This window comes from Xiphophorus maculatus, chromosome 7, assembly GCF_002775205.1.
Source record: "Xiphophorus maculatus strain JP 163 A chromosome 7, X_maculatus-5.0-male, whole genome shotgun sequence".
Lineage (NCBI taxonomy): Eukaryota > Metazoa > Chordata > Actinopteri > Cyprinodontiformes > Poeciliidae > Xiphophorus > Xiphophorus maculatus.
In genome coordinates this window covers 14,580,850-14,606,993 of record NC_036449.1, presented here as the reverse complement: position 1 = coordinate 14,606,993, position 26,144 = coordinate 14,580,850, and the positions used below count along the sequence as shown (strand labels likewise).

The window sequence follows — 26,144 nt, the reverse complement described above, 5'->3', positions numbered from 1 at the left end:
GTGTAAAATTCTGCACGGAAAATGTGATATATCGAGAGCTATTTAAAAAATTTAAAGGATTTATATCAGTTGCGTCATAGATATGCGCCTGCCCACTGCAGAATTTCCGTTGGCGAGTTTAAATGTTTTGGGTTCACATTTTTAAAGGGAGCGGATCGATTGTTTTGAGTTGTACAGTAACTGAAAAAACAAATATATTTCTCCTTCGTCTGTTCGGGAATTAGGATAAACTAGTCTTCTACGAGCTGCGGAATTTGTCGATATTGAGGGATTTTCCTATTTTTTTGTAATCGTTATGTCCTCGTCCCAGGAGGATGCGTTATCCCCAGAAGAGCTGAGGAAAAGACTCTATCAAACATTTAAAAACAAAGGAGTGCTTGACACACTAAAAGTAAGTAACATTAACCTCAGAAAGGCCACATAACTTCGTCTTCGTACAAGTGTGGTCACTTTATTCACTAATGTGCCTTGGTCATGATCTCCTTTGGTTCTGATCCAGGTGCAGCTGCGGAATCAGCTCATCCAGGAGTTGAAGAGTCCACATTCCAAGGGACAAAATCCAGCTCTCAGGCCACTACCCGGGACATCCGATACTCTTTTACTTTCAGCTTGCAACACTATAGTAGCCGATCACCTCCGTACTCTTGGGTATGAGTACACACTTTCTATATTCTGCCCCGAGAGTGGTGTGTGTAAGGACGAGGTGTGTATGACTGCTTTTATTCCTTTCTGCATTTGTAATTGTATGATTCACAACCACCAATGTATTCTATGTGGTTTTTAGTTATTTACGAATACAATTATGACATCTGCCTTGCCTTTGCATTCAGCCTCCCTTTAGTCTGACACCTCTAAATAAAATCCAATGCACCAAACTGACTTCATAAATGGAGTACTTGATATTTTAGGTTCACCGATGCTATCCTTTCAATCAGACTTACCTTGCATCAAAATAAGCATTGACACCAGAAGGCTGAATACAAATGCAAGTCACACTTTGTTTTTTTTTTATTTTTTAAGTCTTGCATCATTTTACAATTATGTGGTACAGTATACTGAATTTTGTGGCTGTAATGACAATTCTGCTCAATTCTGGCAGATTCTCAAGAAAGAAAACCTTCTTCAGATTCTTAAATTTAGCCCTTCGACAGCCTTTTTCACATCTATGGTGATTAACCACAGTAAATGTAAGATATAATCAAATTAACAATGCAGCTGTTTTGTAATATTAACATTATCAATTTTAAACAGCTAAATAAAGAAGATGGTGATAAAGGTACGTTCAGTAACTTTGTTTTCCATTCAAACTTCTTTTACACCCAAGTCTTCTCGTCAGCATAAAGGTCGTGTCTTGCAGGGCTCCTGTTCAGTCTTTTAACAAACCTGACACACCATTCAGCACACAACCTCCGTAATGACGTCGACACTCAGACAACCAACTTAGCAAGTTACGGAGAGTCCCTCGGTAGGATGAACTTGTATATATAACTGCCTTTTTCATTGTTTTCAAGCACTTATCATTTAGTGTTAATCACAGTTATTTTCCTTTCTGTTCCCAGTTGACAAGATGAAAATGATTGATAGACAATACGAGAACTCCAGTTTAGGTGAAGACAAAATGTTTCCACTCCAGTCAAAACTGGCTGCATATAAAAAAGAGATTGAAGCACAGAAAGAAGCAGAAATGAACACAAAGGTTTTACACACATGAACATGTAGAGTTACATTTAATCCCCTGGGTTGTTTTTGTTTTGTATCATTTATGCTGTTACATTGTGTCATTTCCTCAGCTGAAACATTTCAAAGATGTTGAAATTGCAAAGGTCAGAATGGATGAAAAAGCCAAGTTTAATCAGGAACTTGAAAAGCTAAAGCAAGAACTGGAGAGGACTTACGAAATGAGGGCAAAGGCACTGATGGACCGAGAGAAAAATGCCATTGAGAGGTTGCAAAAACAGCAAGAGGTAAGACACTTATAATAACTTGTTTTTCTATGCACTTTCTCTTTAAATACTTAAAATCCTTGGCATATGATATGCTTTTTAGAAGCTGGGTTAATATTTTTTCATAAGTGATAATGTCAGAATTAGATAATTGTGAAAAAGTGTTCTGCATAGACCAGAAACTTCTTTTACCTCATTCTCAAAAGATAATGTAGTTCTAAAAGCTGCTTTATTTTCAAGATTACCCAGCTTCTGCTGGTGATAGTTAGACAATTTCTTTTTGATGGGTAAAGAAAGTGAAGTTTTTTTTTTTAGCTCTCTTTCAGCAGTTTTTTTTAAGGGTTGATCTTTTATCGGCCTACTCCTGCACTTGATACACCAGCTCCAAGTTTCATCCAAACAGATTAAATAGTTATCAGAACCCTTGTATATATGTGCAGTGTTGACAAAAAAAGATATTAGAATAAGTGGTCCACTAAGTGAGCTACATTTGCTGTTACTTTATCTGAATAGACAACAAGAATGTCATCAATATGGCAAGATGTCTTTCTCTGGTTAAAGAAGAATGATTGCTGACTTTTGAAACTTTGACTTCCAAGTTACTGACTTTAGATATCAAAACCTTTTGCATTCTTAAATATTTCCAAATCTGCAGACTTTAATTCTTTTGACTATTAGTGTAAACATTCTTTAATGACTGTGTTATTCTTAGATTGAAGAAAAAAATGTCTACATGCAGAGACAGTTACTGCTGAAAGAAATCGAAACGCTGCGCAGCAGAGAAAATGAGTTGAGGATGAGAACGGAGGCTTTTGAAAAGTAAGATATTTTTAGAGGCCCTTTTTTAAGAATTTCTTTTCAGTCACTGATTCATTGTTTTGTTTTATGTCAATGTCAGGTCCTGTGAAATTCATGAAGAGAAGATGAGAGCTACTGAAGAGTTGTTGAGGAGGAGAGAACTGGCTGTAAAGACAATGGAGGACACATATGACCAGAGACTGAAGAATGAACTTTCAAGGTATTTTTTTTATTTAAGAAGAACACAATCTGGCTTTGTTTAGGTCACTTAAAGTCCAACAAAAGAGAGCTCCTAGATTTAAGTAGTATTTTCTTAAGTTTAGCATTGCTATCAGATGATGTCACTGTTGGGTTGACTTGATGTAATATTGTTACCTTATATGAACCATCACTCATCTTGAACTTCATCAGCTAAAACCCAATTATGCTAAAATTGTAATCTAATAACTTACACAGAAGTCGTTTTTTTCCCCATTTTCTTTCCTATGAACGCTTTTGGTATTAAAAGCTAAAACAGTTCCAGTCACAAGTTTACATGCATCATCAACAAAGATTTCATAACAATTTGGTGCTTTAAAGGTCAACTAACATTAAGCCTATGGAGCAATCCTATTAAAAAATAATGGACTACATGTCCACAATTAATGTAGAAGTTGGTTCTGTTCCTGGAAACCAACAAATTTACATCAACTTTAACATTTTTGCCAAAAAGAGAGATCAAATAAACAGCCAGAACTACGCCAGAAGCTTGCTGATGACTACAAAAAGCATGTGGTTTTTCTGCATCTTGCTAAAAAACATTTAACCAAATATTTAGTTGAGGTGTATTCATTTATTTGAACTTTATATAAAGTAAACCCTGAAGAAATTATAGAAAATCCACAATAAATTCTATGTTTGCACCTAATTATAGTCTTTAAAACTTGAGGTTGTATGTTGACTTATCAGCCCTCTGAGAAAAAAAAAAGTTAAAATAAATACTGAGAAGATGAGATAAATAATAATTTTGTGAAATTCTAATGGGATACTGTAAATGTACTGCTATCTCATCAAATGTTTACAAATCTGGGATAGGAGAAATGTGGCTTTCGTATTATAGTGTAAGGAATCATTGACTTGACTTTGTGCTAAACCTGATTTTTAGTCATCTTTGTCACCGATTGATCTGCTTTCTATAATTCCAGTTATCAGCTTGAGCTGAAGGAAGAATTTCTTAGAAGAACAGAAAAACTCACAGAAAGTGAGAACCGAAACAAAGGCAAGCATTTCACTTCCTGCAGGAAAAATTACCAGCTTGATGGTGAATTAATTTTCACAATGTTCACAGCGTTTTTATTTTTCCAGTGGAAACGGCTCGAATCCAAAAGGAGTCTGATTTGATTGAATCCAGACTGGAAGAACACAACAGGGCATGCATAGAGCTGAAAAGACTTCAGGTATTAGTTTATTAAACGAACATATAATTTGAAATATTTTGAGTATTCCTATAACACTTTATTGGAGAAGATTGACTTCCACAGAGTGGTTTATTGAAGTGTTTTCTAAGTTCTATTTTCATATTCCACCCATTGTTTGTTTTCCCAGGTTGAGCTAGAAACAGCACAGCAGCAGATATCTCTGCTGACTCAACAGAAGGAGCTGTTAAAAGAACGACTGGAGAGTACAAGCGACTATTCCCGCTTGAAACGGGAGAAAACGGAGCTGCTGGGACAGCTGCAGCTGCTGAAGAAACAGCTGGAAGAAGCACAAGGAGAGAACCAGCGGCTCCGTGCAGGTGAAGGGAGACCGCCGCATTTCTAATGAATATGAAACAGCTTCTGTTTCCTTCATATCCATATCAGCTGTTACTCAGATAACATAAACAAGGTGCAAATACACATTCTGTTAATGTAATGTATGCAGTTTTTTTCTTTTCTAGTTCCTCTCTTATATTGAGTGTCTGTGACTCCATTCAGTATGAGCTTCAGTGTGCCGTGAAACGTTCAGTCCAGTCTGTCTCTCTGCCTCACCCTGAGTCTAATTGAGTGAGCCTGGTCTTCCAGTGTGGGGCCTCTTTGGCTGACCTGTAGCTTTGCAGACTGTCTGTGAAGGAAAGCTATTAAAATGTAAGCGGAGACAGAAAGCTCTGTTTACCAGCAGCAAACAAAAATGTTTCTTCTCTGTGAGGGAGACCGAATTCACCCTGTTTAATAAGTGGAAAAAATGTGTTGGTTTATTTCTCTGTCAGTAACACAGTTACACAGTAGCCTGAGTTCAGTAGAAACTCTGAGTGTGGTAGAAATTGGACATATTTACTTAAAAAGAAATTATATAGTGCCTTTTCAAAATACTCATATATCTTTAATTAACCCTCCCTCCCTTTTATTTTTCATTACAACTTATAACTTCAAAGTACTTCTTTCGGATATGTGTTAAGCCAATTGAAAGTGGGAGCATGATGATTTTTCTCTCCCTCTCTTTCATTTATTATTTACAAATAATGATCTGAACAGTGTGGCATGCATTTGAATGAAGCCCTCCTTAAACAGGGCTTCATTAAAAACAAAACAGTTTTTTACCCAATGGCAATCATGGCACTAAATTCAAAGGCATAAGAACTTCTGCTCTTGACACCACTTTGTTAAAAATGTAAATTCTGTTGCGACACCTCCAGGCGCTGCAACCATCTTCTGATGTCTATTTATTTCTCATTTTGTACTATTTATTTCTTTATCTTTGTATATTATGTATATACACATAATCTGCATCTTAACTCGAGTCGAGCAAATCTCAATCTCGTTGTAATCTGTTGATGACAATGACAATAAATCTTATCTTATCTTACTATGTGACTTCTAAATACAATCCAGTGCAACCAGCTGCCTCGGTAATTGGTGAATAGGCTTCAAAGCGTCACGAAGACTAAGAATTAACTTTTAAAATAATATTCTAAATTTTGACTAAATTAGCTGTGTGCCATCTCCATCCAGTCTGATGGAGGTTTATCTATTTTCTAGCTCAGGAAATGGCGCAACTTCTGTTTCCGCATGTGGAAAGCTGTTAGAAACAGCTGTCTCCTAAAGACAGTCTGAAAAGTCTTGACTCAGAGGCTGAATACAAATTTAGAAGAATTTAGAATTCATTATATTTTACTTACAGTTCACAATTAGGTGCTGCCTTTTATAAAATGGTTAACAAATGTAAGGCACATGAATGCTTTTGCATACATTAACTAAATATGTTTTGTAAACCCCCTTTCTTAGAAATGATCAAACCATCTAAGGAAGAACTGGCCTTGCAGACAGAGCTTCACCGACTGCAGAACGCTCGTACGCTGGACGAGGCAGAGTTTGAAAACCAGAAACAGGTGCTGCAAACGCAGCTTCAGAGTGAGGTCAGTCCTGTTCCACCAGATTACTTGGAAGACTGTGGGAAACTATGTGACCTACATTCTTCCCTATGGTCACATAGGAAGAAAAATGCTTTTGTGCCTCTGGTACAAATACAAAACTTTGCAAGACGGTGAATTGTAATTTTTTTTCTCTCTCTCTCTGCAGGTGGAACGATGTGCTCAGCTTAAAGCTCAGCTGACAGAGTGTGAGGACAGGGCAGAGTGGATGACTAAGCATGTCGAGGAGATCAAAACACAGCTTCATCAAACACAGCAAGGTAGCATGTGGTGCAACTTGTAGTTTGTGTTAACTTGATCTTTGTGTCATGTTAGGTTTGTTCAGTTATGCATGTTAGACTCTGTAGCACGTTTGTTGTCAAATTTTCAACTCTGAATAGACAGATTTGCTTTCTTTTTGTTTTTTGAGTGAAGATATTTGTCAGGTGTCAAATATTTTCCCCATTGTTTAAAATGTCTTGCAAAACTATTCATGCCTCATTTTGTCATGTTGCAAAATTCAATGTGTCTTATTGGCATTTTATTTGATATAATACAACAAAGTAGAACAAAACAGTGAAGTGGAAGGACAGTGAGGAAAAAGTGGGGCACACTTTTGTAGCTCCCCTGTGTCTATTTCATCTAGAAGCGCTATTTACTGTAATTACAGCTTGAAGACTGTTGGGGATGCTTCTACTAAATTTGAACATCTCTAACTATGTAACCCATGAAGTCTTGACAAAACTGCTGGATTTGTATAGAGATTAAATTACACACATCAGAATAAAGGGGACAGAATACAAACTCTCCTAAGATTCTTTTGTTTGTAAGCATGTTAGAAAACCAAATCATTCCACTAAATCCACTTCATAGTAATGTGCTACTTTGAGTTGGTCTGTTCAGTAAAATACCAAAAAAAGTTGAAATGGGAAAATGAAGAGTACGAAGAGTTTTGTCGGCACTGCAACAAAATGAAACCAAGAAAGAATGCTGCTGTCTAACGGTAGTAACTCTGTTTTAGATGTAGTTGCTTGTATTTCTGGTGGAGGTCTTCTGTTTTAGTGTTGAACCCCCCCCTCTCTGTTTGCTTTTCCTTTTTCATTTCCTCCTGTGTGACTCAATCGATAACGACAGCTCTGGAAAATGAAGTGCTGCGTAACCCGAAGCCCTCTCTTGTTGATCGCTCTGTTCTGGAGTTCAGCGCTGACTCGCTGGTTCCACCCGACATCTACGTGGACAGAGCTATGCTGAGGTCCAGGGTGAGTCACCATGATGTCTTTGAAATAGGTGAGCCATTGCGAAGACACAAGTTCCCCTGGAGCGATTCTCCAGACTCGGACATGGAGCTCGTGGCAGAAGCCAAAGCTCGCATCCAGAAACTGCAGAAGGAGGCTGAAAGCTTGGAGGAAGCTTACAGAAACTACCAGCAGAGGGCAGTGCCCCCCATTGCCTCTCATAGGCCTCTTTCACCACAGCAAACCTATTTTTCACATTACCCCAGTTCCTCTTTGAGGAAGAAAGACTCTCTGCCTTCACACAACTATTCAACCCACAGACCAAAGACTTTACTCAAACAACTCACTCCTCAATGTATCCAATCCCCCGCATTGGTATCCCACGACACCGGAAACATCATGCCTCCTTCAGAAGTCTATGACCAGCCTCAGGCCCCATTTGTCCCTGAACAGAGTCGCCATTCTTTGTCTGAACCTGTATTTGTAAGAGACGGACAAAGTCAGGATGAAAGCTCTGCTTCAGTTAAACAATCGTCTGGGATGCCACAATCCTGTTCCAGAAGGAGACATCAGAAGCAGAATGCAGAAGGTAGCTTTTTCATTTGTCAAGGAATGCCAAACACAACTACTTGAAGTTTAAATTGATCCTCTTTTAGTCTTGTTTCTCAATATAAGTCCTTGCTCCCCCTTAGAGCCAGCGGTGTCTGCGATGGCACTCTCCCAGCCGCCACTGTCTGACACACAGCTCTTCTGTGCCTCCGTCGTCACCGTCGCAAACGCAGGTGACTTTTCTCCTGAGCTCAGTCCACCTCACAGCCCCCAGCTCAGGAGCACAGCACGGGACCACTCCAGGTACCATCTGCTGCCGCTAAGACAAGGACAAACATTTCACGTTTTATTTCATGGTCATGAATTTTAATGTTGTCTTGTTTGCCCTTGTTTCTTTCAAGTCCACCAAAAGCACAGCCTGTGTTTTCCAGCTTGGAGTCTTCCCCGCATCCAGAGGAGATAAACCTTGAAGATCTAACAGGAGATTTGCAAGGTGTTCTAGAGTATTAGCAGTCATGTCATGGTGCATGTTGTTAAACCCAATACTTTCTTTTTATGATAGGGGGAAGAATCATTTTCGTTCTTTAATCTCCCTACATGCTCCTCATTTTGAAGCGAGCTGAACATAATTCGTGATGGATTTTTTCACATGTGTTAACACTTAAAATCTCTGTAGAGTTCTGACTGACAAATATGTGGAAAAGACGTGCCAGAGAAGCACGTCGCAGCTCTCAGCACTTAAAATTGGAAACCTCGCACTCCATCCGAACAGACATGCAATCATACACAGACAGTTCTTTGACAAGGAATTCATGCCACATTTCAGTGTTAAACCACACACATCACAGTGTTATTGTGATTTTATGTCATAGACCAACCCATTTGTGTGCAATTGTGAAGTGGAAGGAAAAGATGCATTGTTTTAAAAATAGTTTATATTTATAGAAACATGGAGACAAGGAAACAATTGTTGAATAAAAGCCATAAGAAATGGCTTTGAAAAGGGGGAGACGTTGACTTGTGTCCCCTTTACAGATTTTTGTTTGCAAACATCTCAAAAACCATAATTCCATAAAACCACTTCATAATTACGTACTGCTTTCACATAACATCCAATAAAGAAAATTGTGGCTGTAATGTGGCAATGGGGGACAAGCTACTTATACTCTGGCATTATATAGTTTTATTGTGTATCTTCAACCTTCCAGTAGAACATTTTTCCGCTGAAATTCCCAAATGATCTGCTGCCATGTTATTTGCAGCAGGTGTCATGTACAACTTTGATGGTTCAGACTTTTTTTCCTGTTTTTTAATGGCTATGAATTTGGCCCCCAGCATGTCCTTTCAGCAGCCCCGCACAATGGCGAAGATGAAGGACAGCTGATTATGTATTCTGTGCCGGTTCTCTGGCTCTGTTGTATTATGGTGGAGCATAAAAGATCTCTTTGTGCTGCGTCTCCCTCCAGAGCCCGGCCACATTCCAGAGCTTCTCCTGGACACTGCTGTCCCTCTCTCTGAGGAGGCCCCCGAAGGGCCCGCCACCCCCCAGCCCCAGGACCTCCCAGAAGACCCTGCAGACTCGCACAGCCAGCCTGGTGAGTCAACCCGTCCAGTAATGACCCTTAATCTTGGTTGACCCACAATGATATGCATTTTATATTTATGTTGAAGGCCATCATTCTTACTGCTACCAGTCTGCCATGTTTTGCTCATATCCCGCATCCTGAATTTATGTCACTCCACTTTTGTCTAGACGTTCAAGAGACCTCAGGTGACTCTGTCAAAAAGGAAGAGGAAGAAGAGGAGCAGAGGTGGGAAAGAGAGCGGAAAGAGAAACAAGAACAAAGGCAGAGGGAGCTAGAAGAAACTAAAGAGCTAGAGCTGCAGGAATTGGAACGTCTGGCGAAGGAGACGGTAACGGTGAATCCAGCGTGGCGATGCATAAAAGATGTTGATCTGAATTTAACAGTGACCGCTTCTCTGTCTAACCAGCTTTTGGAAGAGGCAGTGCAAACGGAAAAGGAAGGAGAAGAAACAGAAGAAGAAGCTGACATTAAGAAAGGAAAAGACGATGAGCAGAGCAGGGAAGAGCCAAAAGTAGAAAATCCACTGGAGAAATACATGAAGATGGTTCTGGAAGCAAGAGAGAAGCAGAATGAGCAGGTCAGTTTAATCTAAAAGTCAACATTTTATGTTTGACTTGTATAGTTTACTTAACCGTATATTTGGCTTTTTTTGTGCATTTCTAGAAGCCTGTAAGAGAGGAAGGAGGACAGATGAGCCCAGAGGACAAGAGTTTATTTGAGGAAAAAGATGAAAGGTAACACAAATAAAGCTGCCGTGTTGATTTGTAGACATATCACTATATTGCATATAAAACAATTCTAAAGGTATGACGTTACTTCAGAAACCTTTAATACAAGAACAAGCTTGTCCAAGCTTTCAGCCTCCTTCTGCAGTTTCTGGATGTGCTGTAATCCCAATAACTGATTGCTTTTGTGGTTTCCCATCTCCTGATAGATCAGTGATGTTATTAGCTCTGGAATTACTTCAACTTCATTTCAAAATATCTTCCTCTGATGGGTTATGCTTTTTTCTGTCCCTTGAGGGCTTCACTTATTAACTCGGTTTGTTTTCCTCAGCATTGCAGCATTCTCGCTTAAGGATGAAGAAGACGAGTTCTGGTGAGCCGCCTCAAGAGCTGAATCGAGTTCTGTAAAGAGTTTCAACCTCGTCACCTTTTTAACCTACATTTTGATATTTTAGCTTTTTAGACCAATTTGCACTTATTAGAAATGTGAAATATGCAACTTTTGTAAACTGCTCTAATAAAAAAAACACACTTTAGAACATGCATAACTTTGTTTTCTTTATTTTCATAAAAACAGTCATCAGGCCAGTTGAGCTGTGTTTCCAGTTAGACATGGTGCTCATTGATTAGTTGATTGATTGATGTCCTCCTGGTGATTCATAAACATTTAATTGTTTTTTTTTTGGTTAATTCAGTATGGAACACAAACAATCAAAGGTCATGTACATTATTATGATGTAGTAGTAACCTTGCAAAATAATCCATACTTCTTCAACCTTTCCACATTTGGCCCAGTTACAACTACAAACCTTAATTGTCTTTAATTGAGATTTTATATGACAGACCGACAAAGTAATGGTTTGCTATGAAATGGAAGAAGTGGGTTGATTATTCTCTGCATTATACCAAGTCCTGCCAATATATCCATACATATTGACAGGACAGGCAAAGAGAGTGGTATTCAGAAATGAGACAGGAAGTCCATGGTACCTGTGGAGGAGCTGCAGAGAGCCATAGCTTAGGTGGAAAAATCTGTTAGCTGTGTACTCTACAAATCTGGCCTTTATGTAAAAGTGGCAAAAAGAAAGTCATTGTTATGTGTTGGTCGTATTCTATAGAAATAAAGTACCATGAGGTTTGTGGTTTTTACATCACAATATGTGGTAAAGTTTAAGGGGTATAAATTATTTCGCAAGGCGTTGCATGCGACACATTTCTCAGCTTTGCCACTGTACAGCTATCTAGTTACCATGAAACAAATACTTTAATTTCACAGGATACTGTTTTACACATTGGACAGCATTGGCTTCAACACTTTGGCTACATTTACTTAAAAAAAATTTTTTTCAACTGATTTTGTTTATTTTTAGGAAATCTTGAGGAAGCCCTTGACATTTGTAAAAAAAAAAAAAAAAAAAACATCTGCATTAACATGCAAAAAAGAAAAAAAATTAAAAAGACAGTCTAAAAATATTGATAACTAGTTAGCTATGTAAAAGGAAGTAATATTTATTCAGTTAAAAAGGGCAAACACTGCCTACTACTGATGTCAGTATACCTAACTGTACATCACACGTGTCTCTGCAGAAACAATGGTTTTCATGCAACAGGACATCAAATAATCCCTGTAACTTCACTAAAAGCAAAAAGATTACATGAGTAATTATATCAAAAATTGCACATTTAAAAGAAATGCAATTTAAGAAAATCGTTAATACGAGGTTTCAATTTTTAAAATCAGACACCAAAAAAGTTAATTATAGCATATTTACATTGCTTAAAACTGAAACTCTGGCTGCTTTCAAATGCAGTTTTATGTGTGACAGTTTTATTTATGTTACAGGAGCTTAAGCAGAAAACAGTAAACATTTGTTTTGTACTCATGTACAATACACAACTATTTACTGAGGAAGATCTTAGCATCATATCATTGGCAACAGGTTGTTGTTTTATTTTCATCAAATTTTATTCAAATGAACCAAATTTTATAGATGTTACATGTATTCAGATTATATTTTACACCATTCATGTAATAAGTGTAAGAAATAATTCTAATTAACACCATGAAGAGGATTTAATCAGGTTCAGTGAATGGTTATGTTGCTCCATTTCTGATCAAAATTACATTTTTAATGTTGTCTATGAGTTCTAGTGCACACCTGAGGTAGTGTTAATGTAGGCGATTGTTGTTCCGAACATGCTAATGGAACTACAATCCAAACTAATTCACCCTTAAATGATTGGCAACTAAGATGTTTACCCAGCGAAATATGCGTGTATTGATCTTGTGAACCCTATTTACTATTACAGAGCTTGTATAACTGCCTATGTTTAATGTTCTTAATGCTACAATTTCAGCAATGCAAGACTAGAGTTTGAAAACACTTACTGAAATTGGACATAAGGCCTTCCTTATTGTGTACAAATCATTAGCATGTTTTTTTATTTGAAATCCGACAAAAGAACATGTCATCAAACCGAAACTTTACAACAAAGGGTCAATAGAAGGAGCATAACAGAGAGTAAAAACAAACTGTTATTCGCTGTGTGAGAATAGTGCAACGTCTTAACATTCACCAGCAGAGACTGGTTGTAGAAAGGGCTAGAAAACATCAAAATCAACTGCATGAATATCAGAACTACACTGCATTTCCCTACAAAACAGAAAATGAAAAGATGTAGCACTCCTGAAACACTTCTTGGTGAGTTAGTGCAGAAAGCAGCTCTTGTGGATTAGTTTGTTAGGAGCCAGGTTAGTACTGCACAGAGTTGGCAGGTTATACTAGCGGAGTGTTGGTCCAGAAAGACAGCCTGTAGTGTTTGGCCATAGTGTTCGTAAGCGTATCTGCGTTGATGCATTTTTTTTTGTTTGTTTGTTTTGCTTTGTTTCCTGTAAGCGTGCGACATCCTTATGTGTAGGAATTGAGGCATTCCTTGGAGCGCGAGGTGATGTCCTGCAGCTCCCGTTCCTCCTTCATTTTGATGTCTTGGTAGGCATGCATTTGACTGGCATCCTTAAGGTAGGCCCAGTTTGCTGAGAGAATCATGAGGTAGTGGATCTGCAAGAGAAGGGTGAGGTGGATGGCCGGTGAGCATGTCAGAGATGCAAAGCGAGCTACAGGAAACAGAGCTATGGTATGTAAACAAAACACATAGTTACACTTTTAGAGAATAAAACATGGCAAAAGACTTTCTACAAGAAATTTGTTACAATTACAGTTATTGTAGATGTTTCTACGTTTGCTATGTAGAGTACTACAGAAATTGCATTTTTATGGTAGGAAAATGAATGCTAGAAAACTGAAGAGTGGCACAGGCATTAAAAGCTGGAGGTTAGTGCAAAGCATGAGATCCTGGTTTCTGTAAACCTGACTGAGCTCCATATAGTCCCCATTTCATGATTTACAACACTTTGCATGAGTATTAATATCTCTTGAACTTGATCACATCTTGTTATTACAACTGCATAATCTATGTATTTGATTATGCTTTGTTGAGTGTTAGATCACAATAGACTAGCTTTAGACTAACATCCCAATGAATCACTGTTTAGTCATTTATTCAGAAATAGAAAATGGCACAAGTCCACCAACCATAAGAAGACATAGTGGAGAAGACTTAAGCTGACAGGCGATGCAATAAGGCCATGGTAATATTAGAGAAGCTACTGAAATACAACTTTCTGTTCAACATTGTGCATTATCACATGTCGGTCTGTATGCCTCATAAAATCCCAATAATTATGATAAAGTTTGTCAATGTAAAGTAACAAAATTCCCAAAAAGTTCAAGAGATATGAGCACCTTTGCAAGCCACTGCATACTATTATGAGCGTTAGAATAAAAAAGACCAAGTAGGGATACTTTTGTAAACAAAGATTGTTTATTTATGTAGAAAGTAAAAGCTACAGTCTTGTAAAACTTAAAGAAAATTAAATATATGAAATATGAAGTATAAGTAATTATAAGCAGATCAACGAATCTGAAAATTGTAAGCATGCAGGCACTGTGTTAAAATCAACAAAACGTCTCTTTAATGGCACTTTGAGGAAGGAAAAAAAAAATCTTTCCAGGCTGAGGATCAGCTGTCATAGGAAACAGAATACATTTTGCTACTCTAAAACAGAAATTATTCTTAAATCTTATAAAATGAGGCTTTAGGACCTCATCCAGAAGTATACCACTTGTACTGGCCTATGCTACTTTGAGGGAGGAGTTGTTACTTAGAAATCTACAATGCACAACAGATCAACGTAATACTCATCAGCATTATACAGTGGATGAAAGTTTGCTTAGTTTAGGATTCATTTTGTGAGAAAAATATAATACTGAAGGCTTCCTGTGATTGATTGGCACAAAAAGTCCAAAAGAATAAAAAAAAAAAAAAAAATAAACAGAAAAAGGAAGAAAAATAAGGGTAAAGCTACTTTGCCAATGATGCACGTCTTTTTACAGACGTAGCTCCAGAAAACACACCAGAACTGCTAATCTGGCAAGCTAACATGTCAACAATGGGATTAATTTTTATAGTCTTTGTGATTTGATGCTTCAGGGCCACGAGACTACTCGTGCAGTGTTCCTCCAATTAAGGTCTTAAGGCCAGTGCGAGTCCTTTAAAAACAGCATTAAAACCTGCACAAGTATTCTACAATTACGTATATCTGGTGTGTGATTTATGAATTTGTGCACAAATTTGCAAATTTACCCTGATGGAATTTAACGGGTTCTTGCAAAGCAGGTTGCTGGATGCTGCAAATCGTGTTGGCTTTCCTGATCTAAATTAATGATTTAGATCAGGCCTTTATACAAGACACAAGTAGCTGCACACGTTTCAAATTTAAATACCTCTATTTTTTCTTAGATTTCTAGCTTTACACTTTTCTTTAAACTTTTATGGTGACAAATTTGTAGAAGCAACGTGTCATGGAAAACTTGTGGAGACAGCAGTGCTCCTAATCTGAGCACAGCTTTATTAGGACAAGAAAACTCCCTGGATACCAAATGCTAAAAGAAGCACATAATCAGCTATTTACAGTTTGTGTGATAACTAATTGAGAGATGTCAACTTTTCTATTCTCAGGTTTTTGTTTCCTTTTGTATTTTTTTTTTTATTTTTTTAGTTTCTTTGTTGTCAGTGGTATCTGCCTCTAATTGGCACAGTCACGTGTGGTGCCGGGCTCTTAAACCAGCTTAAAACTTAGTGCAGCAGTCTTCCCGACTCTTAAACTTCAAAACAGCAAAGTTATAAGTGGTAGCCATCATGTAGATCAGCTGGTGGAAGAGAACAGAAAAGGCGGTAAGAGCACATGCTGATGACGTTCCCACTTACAGGTGCATCTCGATAAATAAGAAATATGACAAAAAAGTTTATTTATATCAGTAATTCAATTAAAAGAGTGCAGCTAATGGATGCTGAAAACTCATTTCCTCAAAATATGATTGTTACATAATGCCTACGAAAAGAGCTGGAGTCAGTGTTTCAGGAATCACTCATCTCTGACAGAGGCTTCAACTTTTGCATTTCTGAACCAAAGATATTGTCAGAAGCATTTTACACTGGCTAAAGATGATAAAAGAAGAAGAAAGTTATCCTTTTAGATGAAAAAAAAATAATTGTTGCAGATTCTGGAGGAATAATAAACAGGAACAGAATCTAAGCTATTTGAGGGCCAGTCTAGTTTCCACAGTCAGAGCTAAAAGCCATAATTATCAAAGTGATCAGAAATAAACACATAAAATATATCACTCTGTGTCTAATAAATCCTTATGAGTCTCACTTTTTAAATTATATTACTGAAATAAATTACCTTTAATGATATTCTAATTTATTGAGATGCACATGTATATTATTGCTGGTTAATAGTGTTCAGTTTCTTAAAAGTAAAATGTTAAAGGACGTTTTAAATACATATGTTTAATATTGTGGAATTCAAAGTTATTCTTCCTGCCCATCTTGAAAAACAAACAGCCATGTACACCTAAGCAAATGGCAAACAGTGAATGCGGGTTGAAGCTGTGAAGAAGCCAATGACAAACCCTTGTTGGTGTGGTTACACAAACCGTACAGCAATGAAAAAAAAAACGAGCACTCAACTCATACTCTGCTCATTTAAATCATGCAAAGATGAGCTGAAGGATTGTGAAAGTAGAGGGCAGCTTACCAAGGCGATCACAGTGGCTCCTGCACCAGCGCATGCCACGATGTACAGGTGGTAAGATAGGTAGAACTGAAAAAGTAATTTTTCAAAATTAGAACCTTGGAATCATCCTTTCTTGTCCCATCCAGTGCTTTAAGGCTCTACTTGAAAATATTACAGCTATGCGTGCAAAGTTAACAGTATTGTACCTCATTGCTGTCGCAGACAGTTATAAGAGAAGATCCGCAAGCCTTTCCTGGTGTGGCGTTCCATGGGATAATTCCTGCAGCCAAAAAGATTCAGAGGATTGTTGTTAATGTTCTCAACATGTCCCACATGTGGCTTACAGATCTCAAGCCCAGCCCTACTGGGACAATATCACTGAAGTAGAAGGTACTAGAATATAATATATCAAAGTGTCAGTGGGGCAGTCCACTAATTTCACACTTTTTTTACAGAAGGTTCCACACAACACATACGAAGAAATATAAAATCTCCGCAATATCTTAGCTTAACAACCAGAACCTCAAATTCAACGTTATTTATAACGAGTTATTAAAAAAAAATGTTGACCACAGTGTTGCACAAAAAAAGGTAAATTAAAGTAAATATAAAATATATGAAACAGAAAACATAGCTATATATAAGGCAAACACATAACATCATATAAAATCTGAGAACATGGTGGGTACAGGGGCATGATAGATGGATGGATATTTGAAAAAATAAATGTAAAAACATGGATAAGGTAGACAAAATATGAAGCTTGAGGTTAAAACACATTTTGAAAAGGGGTGCGAGTGCTTTTGATAGTTTGTATGAAACTGGAGAATTGGAGGACGATACTACATACATTCTGATGTCTTTTATTTCAAATAATATTCTTGAAAATTAAAATAAAAAAAATAATGGAACAGTGGGTTACTTTTTAAATATTATCACAATTATTTTTCCAATGAGTATCACGCCTCTGATCTAGTATGTGCATGGTGAGATTTTATCTTGCAGAAAAATCGGAACATTTATTTTTAGAATACATAAACTTCAATTTTTTTACGCTGTTTTGAGTTTTTTAATTCTTCAAACAAAACTAAAGTCATAAGTTTAAGTGGTCACAAATAGAAAGACAATGAAAATTCCAAAATAAGAAGTGTGAAGAGCTTTCAAGTCCAAACGACAATTATCAAACCCTTCATAAGTGGTTCTTGGTTAGAGGCCACATGCGTGTTTGCTCTCAACTAAAATGAACTGGAACAAAATTTATAAAGACAAAGCAATATTCTCTTACCGTACTGACGAACATCCACACAGAAGGAGTCTAAGTTTGTAATGTTGGCCATTGGGGACTTCATGGTGTTACAGGTAGCCCAAATGTTGTAGAAGAGGAAGACGGGTACAGCTGAGAAGCCAAATACGCCGAGCCAGGCTACACCCAGGATGTACGTGAGGAACACAAACTAGAGAGGCAGAAACAAGAGCAGGAAGGAGCTGTAAAAAGTTCATAAAATAAGCTCATTCTAGAGTTTTACACATCCTCTAATGACTGTTTTCCAAAATGTCCTGTTTAAATAAAAGCACTGAGGTTGTGTTAACATACCATTCCACTGATGCAGCGTCCACAGATGGTGGTCTTGAACTCGCTGTGCAGTTCCTTGACGGCGCTGGTTGTGTAGAATCCCTCGGCAAGCAGAATGATTCCATACAGGAAGAAAAACGAAGCAATGCCGTAGATGACGTACTGCATCAGCTGTATTCTGTTAACGAGCAAGGTCACAGTTAGGCTTTAGTCTGTGCGGGTGACGTTGCTGTGGACAACAAAACACCAGCATGGCCTACCACTGTTCACCATGGGAAAAATGGCAGCATGCAGCATTTTTATTTTCCATTCAATCTTTAAGGCATGAGAAAGTTGGGTTTTAAAAAAAAAAACAAGCAGATGGTTGGGATTAAGCAAAACGTGACGAGAGACTCGAGTCCAAATGTGGGGATAGCAGGTGATGCAGGTCTCTGGAAATCCTCCAGGCAAAAGACAGACTGTGGACATCTTAAATTAAACAGAGCTCTCAACATAAAACACATGTGCAGCCCTGTCCAATGTCATCCTTTTTTATTGTCTAGACAAATGGGGGTGCTTTTAAAAGCGATCCTTATTAGGACTGTTCTCTAGGATCAGGTGAATGTGGGAGATTATGAAAGCTAAAAATATCCCACTTCAAGCTCACATTACAGCAGTTATCTGTTTTAAAAGACTTCTTTTTATTGAGATGCTTATCTAGAAGTCTATTTTCCAGTAAGGGTAAAGGTTTCTAAATATTACAATGTTCTTTGTTTGCATTTTCAGAAAATGGTAAGCATCAACTCTCACTAGCAACTACAATGTATAAGTACTTATACCCCCAGAACTATTTTACATTTCATCACAACCACACAGCTACATATTTTTAATTCTAAATTATGTAAATATTTAGATATATTTCATTGGGATTTTATGATGATAATATAGTGATAATATGTGACCACTGGTTTTCAACTCTTGTAGGAGATTCAAATCTGGCCTTTGACTGGACCAATCCAACAAATGAATATGCCGTAATCTAAACCATTCCACTTTAACTTTGCCATTATGTTGGATTGTTGTCTGGCTATCTTGTGTGTGTTCAGGGTACTATTCAACATTTGCTGTCTACCATTACTAGTTATGAATGAAGGAAATTTATCTAATAATACCTTCTTTGGCTTGAGGAAATTTCTAAACTGGACTTCTCATTACTTTTTTTCAAGGCTTTCTGCATGCCACCATTCCATAATAATAAAGTTTAAGCCAAAAAATACTTCCACCTGATGTGGGTACTGAAGTGTGAGTCAGTACTTCATAAAATGTTTGGAGCTTTGACTGTGGTTTGTGTGTGTCATTTGCAAATTTATGTCACTTTGAGTTGATCCATCACAGAAAATCCCAATAAATACCTTTAAAATACCTTAGCTTTTTCTAATTGCAACATGAGAAACTTTTTCTTTTTTTTTTTATAAAGGCCCTATATGGACAACAGCATGAAGTTACAACATAGGGTGACTTACATGTCAGTGAGCATAGCATGGTCAGTCCTGACTGTGGAGAAGAAGGTTTCCAGGATGGTCACAGTGCCATTGAGCGCCACATGGCCACATCCGCAGAACAGGGCCACACCAGAGAAGCAGAGGATCGTAGCAACCAGTGATGCATACGGCACGCCACCTAAACATTTGATGCAGCACTCAAAGCAACCTACGCAAGATGAAAGAGAGGAAAAAAAAAAAACATTTTACAGGCCACTGCAATTTGATATAATTTGCTTTAAAAGGCTGTGAGGTGAAGCGAGATCAACATCAGCTGTCATGTCTATAAAAGGCTCATTTGTTTTTTACCCACAGTTTGTCTAAAGAGGAAGCACATTCCATCAGCCATGTCTACAAATGTCTGTAATGTAAAGCACAAGCTGAAGCAGCTTGCTGCGTGGCCCTGAGGTTTCACAACTCACATCGCCTTCATGTTTTTATCTGACAACTCACCACTACTCTTAAAGGGCACTAATGGCTGTCCAGCAGGTCAGAGCAGTGGGTGTCTGCCTTTGCCAGGCTGTAAAGAAAATCTATGGCAGCTGAACATGAGGGGAGTGAAGTGACCCAAATGGGCCTGTCTCATCCAATGGGTTCGTATGCCTTCTGAGGTGGAGCGATTTACCACAGTGCTCTCTGTCTGTAGGCACAAGCTAACAAGCAACTCTGCTCTTCAAATCAAATCCACATGTGTCGGACTGGAAATAGGAGAGTCGAGGGAGAACTAGGTCATTTGATGTTTCAGCTATGCTGCCAGTTACTGATGTCACAATGTAAATTGAATATTTAAAGCTGCAACAAGAAAATGTTTTACATTCGTAATGAATTAAATAATAATAAAAAAAGAGCTAAAAGGCTACTGATAGTGACCAATCCAGACAAAAAGGGTTGCATTTCAGACAAACATTTTTTTGATTCTCTTAGTTACTTGATGGTTTATTTAGGTTTTTATATCAGCAATATTGTTGTTTGCTTAGAGATAACAGTTCAAAATATGAGGGATTCTAGGTTTAAGCTGATCAGTTAAAACTGCAGCACAGGATGCCTTTTTGCAAAACTCAAACAGAAGCTCTTCTTCTTTACCTCGACTGAAAAGTGAAGGGGGGAAGATAATGAAAACCAGAACACATTTTCTGTAAATACTGGGCATTTAGGTCTCCAGCGCTAAAACTGCAGTAGCTTAAGAAACCTCAAACAAGTTTGAGTAGTTTGACTGATGCATTTATAGTATCAAGATTCTGTGCCAAAAGATCTGGGTACATTAAAACGCCTCAATGTTGCTCCTGCGAGTGAAGTCTGTCACGCAAGGTCTCTTCTGGATGCTTAGTTAAGAAGTAAGCTATCATTATGATCCCAGCAGATGAAAGGTAAAAGGTATACTTTACTATACTTATACAAAAACTCGAGTATAGGTAGAAGTAAAGAACGTCTTTACTCCACATGAAGAAAATTGCAGGCTTTGCTGCTTCTACAAAATTTCATCACAACAAACCAAAGGATTTTCTGAGCAATGTGTTTTCTTTGTGTCTCTTTCACAAAGTCACTGTCCTGAGTATTCAGCACTGTTTATATTTTTGTGTGATGAAGACAATTAAAACAGATAAATTGCTGCTGGGCCAGCACTTTTGGAGTCAGAAGCCTTATTGGGGCAGTTTGCGGCGCACAGAGATAAAAACATTGCTCTCCAGTGGTGCGTGCAAAGGAGTTGCCACGGCAACATGTTAACCACAACTTTATGAGTGTGCCCACAGTGGAGCTGCGAGCTCGAACACTCGCTATGTTCCTCAGACAAATATGTCAGGCAGGGACAATGGATGGTGGAACATCCAGTGCCATGGGATATTGAGCCCAGCTCTAAAGTAAATAACAGTTTAAAGAAAAAGCTCCTCCTGCTTTAGATGGAACCATCAAATCCAGTAGCAGATATTAGCTTACGGTCAACTCGGTTTGGACCTTTCAACACTGCAAATAACTGCTTGCATACCCGTAAAAGTGCTTTTTGTGCTCTGTTTGCCATCCTGAAGTCCACAAATGTTATATGTGCTGAATGTGGTTGGGGTTTAAATTTATAGCTAAACTAAAAGGCAGAAGACACGAATACGAGTGGTTTTATTTGTAGCCGATCTAGTTCTTATGGTGAATCTAAGATATTGTGTGAAAACAATGCCTGCTTTGAAGTGTATTTGTGGTTATAATTATAATTTAAGACTGGCAGTGGAAATCCAGATTTTCAATTTAAAACTGCATGTATTGTTAACACAACATAAATATCAAAATAAGTAAAAATGCATTAATTTAATCCTCTTACTGAAATGAAAAGTTATTGGTGTTAGATTATAAAATCTTAAAAGACTACTTAGTGAGTGGATCAGTGATAAAGCACAGGGTTTATATATTTGTATGCAAGAGGAGCTAAAACATGAGTGTCTCTAAAGACTAAAAACAAAGGAAATCACCAGACAGATGAGGGATAAAGGAGAAGTTTAAACCAGGAGTAGGTTATACATTAAGGTCTCAGCTATGAATATCTCACAAAATACTTTTCAGCTCAACATATGAACAGAAAATGGCACAATGACAAACCTACCAAGACATGGCTGCACACATACACTGAGAGGCAGCCAAGATGTCCTTGTTTGGGAAGAACTGCTGAAAACTAAAGCTGAGGCGAGGGAAGCTGTTGACAACTATTAGCAATGCACTCCACTGGACATGCAAAATTATATTTGTGTTGGAAAACTAACTCTGCATATTAAGTTAAACACAGTAGTTGGTGTGAATTTGAAGGGCGGATAATATGCAAAGTTCTTTTTACCCCCCATTTTTTAAACTATGCATCATTTTTTCCCCCCCAATTCCAATCATGCAATAAATTGTACTAATCTGTCAACAACAAAAAAATCCCAACAAAATACATCCAAGATTGTAATGTGGTAAGTAGATCAAAAGATGTCGTTTTTGTAAGGCACTGTACTGTAGATTAGTAGAAAAAAGCAGAGCTTTAGCAGCTAAAACTAAACAAGAAGTTCTCAATAGCAGGATTAGTGACTGATTTTTTTTGCTAATCCCCACAAGAAATAAAAATAAATAAAGAAATACATAATTTTGTTTTTCCATTTTCCAATTTTAGGGATGCACAACTAAACATGAAAGCATGAAATTAGAAGAAGAAACTGCTGGCTTCTTCTGATTGGACAGCCAAAAATGAAAATCACGCTGGTCTCTCTGATGACTTTCACATGCTTCCCAGTCACCAACACTCCTGGTCAGACCTACGGTTCCTTCAAGAGGCTGACTTTTTGCCTTTGTCACAGAATGTAGCAAAACAAGAAAAGGAAGAATTCAAAGCCACCATAACAGAAAGACACACCTACAAGTTTGCTACTGTTTACCCTGACAAAGTCTGGCCCCAAAGCAGAAGCTTGATTTGCCACATCAAGATCACGAGGAGATCAGGGGAAAAAAAGATTCTTGTGTGAGAAAAAAATGTGTGAAAGTGTGTGACATTGTGTGAGAAACTCTGGAAAAAAAGAAAAGAAATAGAAAGAGTCCAAGAAGTCCTGATACAAAGGGCCAGTGTGTGCAGCCACAGACTGTCCATCACATTGGACTCTCAGGGGCCATTCAGAATAGCAGTAAGCCACGACTTTGCACTTCCGCCACGCAGGCTTGAAGCCCAAGACAAACCCACCACTGAGCTTCATCCTGTGTACTACCCCCCTTCAGAACAGTGCAAAGCCTTAACAGTCTCTTAATGCTCGAGGAGGATCCTGTTTGCCAAATCTGTCAGTGCAGAGATGAGACTGATACGAGATTCAGGCAAGCTCAAATACAGTTGAAACCGGAGTTTTACTGTGTCTTTTTATTACAGTTAATAAAAAGACACCTGGCTTTCTTTTCTCAGCGTCTGAAGTTAAATCTAACAAACTTCTCTGGTTTTGAATCAGTTGCAATTACCTCAATTATTTCTATTTGATAAGTGCTAGAAAACTTACCAAGAACATTTCTGAGAGATGTTTTTTATAACTTTCATTGAACTCAAAAGTTTACATACCTTTGCATATCATCGGTAATCACTCCAATTAACTCAAATCTGTCGGTTGACCTATCAGAGGTTTACAAACCCATGACATCATCATTTGGTCTTTTTCTCATTTCTTAAGAAGAGAATAATCATTCTGTAGCTAAGCTTAAGATTTTGAAAACATTGATGAATAAATATCTGACATTTTCTGTCTCTCATTATTATGGTATTCACCAGACACAACGCTTGGTAATTCTAACTGATCTAATACAAGGGAAGCTTACTTTGACTTTATTCCAGATAGTGAGAGAAAATGTATCTATGTGGTGTATGCAAACTTCTGGTTTCAGTTGTGTGACTGGCCTTTAGGTTATCGTCATTGCCATCAGTTTCTGGGTATGTAGTGACGCGACTTATTGCACCTATTCTTTTTATTTTAATTGAGATGCAATGGTGTAGTATGAATAAAAATTACCCTACATTCACATTCAAGTGGCCATAGGATTCAAGCATGAAAACAAAGGCAGACAACTGGGTAAAACTAGAGAACAATCTGAAATCTAAAACATACTTTCAATAGAAATGTAAATTCTATCAATTCAATTAGAAATTTTCCATGAAAAACTGTCCTGGTGTACAGATGAACGGTACACCCCTCTTTAAACATTGATATGGTAACACTTTATAAAATTACAGTTAAGATATAAGACAGTGAATGTTTGCAGGAAAAGCAAAACAAAACAAAAAAAAACATAGAATCTAATGCAGAAAAATATAAAAAGGTATATTTTCAGCTGTTGAAATGAAAAGATTTGGACAGCAAAAGCAGAATTATACACGTTTACTCTGCCACATTCAAGTTCCCCCATGAAACTCAAACTGACTTTTTTAGACACAGACATCTTTTATCTGCAGCAAATCTCTAACTAGTAGTTGGGCAAATACATTTATTTTCTCTCCTATTCATTTAGATCCATATACCCTAAAGTCATGGTCTTGTAGGGGTGAGACCTCCCCAACATGTTCACTTCAAATGTACAATGTTTGAACTTTACGATATAATGGTACTCTTCTCTTCAGACCACCATCACAAGGTTATCATGCACATGTCTTTAATTAACTATGAGAAGGTTAAAGAAAATTGCTTGAAACTATGTACAAATAATGCATTTTTGTATGAAATGTAGTAGATTACTCCCTTCTACTACCCCAAAAAATGTAGCTCAAAACAACCAAAACTGCTTATGTACAAAATGGTGAAAGGACCATCACCCAACACATTAAAAAGCATGTCAAAACAGAAAATTCAGGAGAACATCTTTAAAAAGATAACTACTATGTAATGTGCAAAATAATATTTAGTTTTGCATTTTGTTAAAGTACTTTCTTGTTTTGTGCTTCAAAGAAAACATTTGTTCTCCTGCCTCCAATCAGGTACAATCAGTGACCATGAGTCACTGCAAAGGGCTCGTGCTCAGACTCATCGCTAACCCCAGCAGCTGGTCTTCATCCCTCAGCCACAGCCATCACATAAGCATAAGCACACAACCTGTTGAAAGAATCACTGAGTTGCTCAACTTTATGTCAGTTTGAAAGTGGAATAACATGTATATCCATCCGTAGCTGGTTTGAGAAACATCAAAAAGCTGCGCTACAGATTCAAACAAGCTATCAATCTTTCATCTAAGGTAGACACAAACACAAAGACACCTTCTAAAACAAAGACTTTCAGCAATCATAAATACAAGCTCCATGTTACTATATGGAAAAATAAGTATGGAACGGAGTCCACGCGCACAACAAACACACCCCGACGTGCAGCTCAGAAAGAACACACTGGAACTCTGAGTCTGGAGGAATAAATTGCCTTCCAGCTCCATTAAAAACACCATCCAAATCCAATCTGAAACCCAGGATCATTGCTAACAGATGCCTCTGTTTACAGCTGGGTATTGTTGTTTGTTGCCCCACCGGGGCAAACTGCCAGAACAGCATCTCATTTTCCATTTTCTACTGAGGAGAGATGTTAAAATGCCTTAATTGCAACTCTAAAGGGTGTTAAAGAGAGGCTTTTCTTAGCCAGCAAGTTTCTGAAAAGTGAAACTTTACGTCTCATTTCTAATAAAATGTGCGATAAAAACGATTCGTGGTCATAATCCCTGTGTGTGACACGCTTGCTTTCCTACACAAAATTAGATTTCAGACCTGGGGCTATTCACTGTCGCTGTACTAATTAAACTCACTTCAAACATCCAACAAACAAATTAGTGACTTGACATAAATAATAATAAACCCTGCAGATGATACGGTCTACTCAGATTTAGTTCATAGCACTATAAAAATGTATGAAATTGCTATGTTGCCATAAGATTTTCTATTATTACTAGTGGATATAGGATATGATTCATAAAAATATGTGTTGTTGTGAAACTGAAAATAAATCTTATATGTATTAAACAATGACTTACTATACACAATTATTTATATATATTAATTAAATTAATGCAGAAGTATCTCAGCTTGATACAGTTTTTAGATTTGGGGAGTGTATGACTAATTGATGTCCTGTCAGCAAATTTTTCCACCTGAGCTGTGGATCTCTGTTGCTCCTCCAGAGTTCTCATGGGTCGTTTGGCTGGTTCTTTGAATAGTTCTCTAATTGACCATGCCTATTCAGATCAGATG

At 37.6% G+C, this 26,144-nt stretch overlaps 2 protein-coding genes across 5 annotated transcripts in view; one reads left to right on the top strand and one right to left on the bottom strand.

Moving 5' to 3' along the window:
• The first annotated feature begins 99 nt into the window (after nt 1–99).
• ofd1 (OFD1, centriole and centriolar satellite protein) lies at nt 100–10,739 on the top strand. Of its 3 annotated transcripts, XM_023337554.1 has the most exons (22): nt 100–391; nt 500–703; nt 1,100–1,168; nt 1,252–1,276; nt 1,358–1,465; nt 1,560–1,696; nt 1,791–1,964; nt 2,656–2,762; nt 2,842–2,961; nt 3,926–3,999; nt 4,086–4,177; nt 4,326–4,515; nt 5,984–6,114; nt 6,278–6,389; nt 7,243–7,932; nt 8,036–8,195; nt 8,294–8,385; nt 9,359–9,487; nt 9,646–9,806; nt 9,885–10,055; nt 10,142–10,212; nt 10,535–10,739. In XM_023337554.1, the coding sequence occupies exons 1-22, from the start codon at nt 296–298 to the stop codon at nt 10,578–10,580; spliced, it is 3,159 nt and encodes a 1,052-aa protein (XP_023193322.1). In that variant the 5' UTR covers nt 100–295; the 3' UTR covers nt 10,581–10,739. The 3 variants fall into 3 exon arrangements, with proteins under 3 accessions (XP_023193322.1, XP_023193323.1, XP_023193324.1); XM_023337556.1 differs by lacking the exon at nt 100–391 and having other exon boundaries at nt 566–648; XM_023337555.1 differs by lacking the exon at nt 100–391 and having other exon boundaries at nt 560–648; nt 1,100–1,276.
• A 1,270-nt stretch (nt 10,740–12,009) lies between these two features.
• gpm6b (glycoprotein M6B) overlaps nt 12,010–26,144 on the bottom strand; it is a 34,327-nt gene continuing 20,192 nt past the window's right edge. Inside the window, exons 2-7 of one of the 2 annotated variants that reach the window (XM_023337557.1) lie at nt 19,418–19,604; nt 17,937–18,093; nt 17,628–17,796; nt 16,549–16,622; nt 16,364–16,429; nt 12,010–13,262 (exon numbers count right to left, since the gene is read on the bottom strand). In XM_023337557.1, coding sequence (XP_023193325.1) covers nt 13,113–13,262; nt 16,364–16,429; nt 16,549–16,622; nt 17,628–17,796; nt 17,937–18,093; nt 19,418–19,604 — 803 coding nt within the window. In that variant the 3' untranslated portion in view covers nt 12,010–13,112. Of the gene's footprint in view, nt 13,263–14,063; nt 15,474–16,363; nt 16,430–16,548; nt 16,623–17,627; nt 17,797–17,936; nt 18,094–19,417; nt 19,605–26,144 lie in introns of those variants that run through there. The other variant, XM_005799324.3, reaches the window with a different exon arrangement.

Bases quoted from the DNA above. Each gene is read 5' to 3' on its own strand.
- ofd1 (XM_023337554.1), top strand. From the start codon at position 296: ATGTCCTCGTCCCAGGAGGATGCGTTATCCCCAGAAGAGCTGAGGAAA. The intron at 2,763-2,841 runs GTAAGATATTTT...TGTCAATGTCAG, and splicing joins AGAACGGAGGCTTTTGAAAA to GTCCTGTGAAATTCATGAAG. The intron at 9,807-9,884 runs GTAACGGTGAAT...CTGTCTAACCAG, and splicing joins AACGTCTGGCGAAGGAGACG to CTTTTGGAAGAGGCAGTGCA.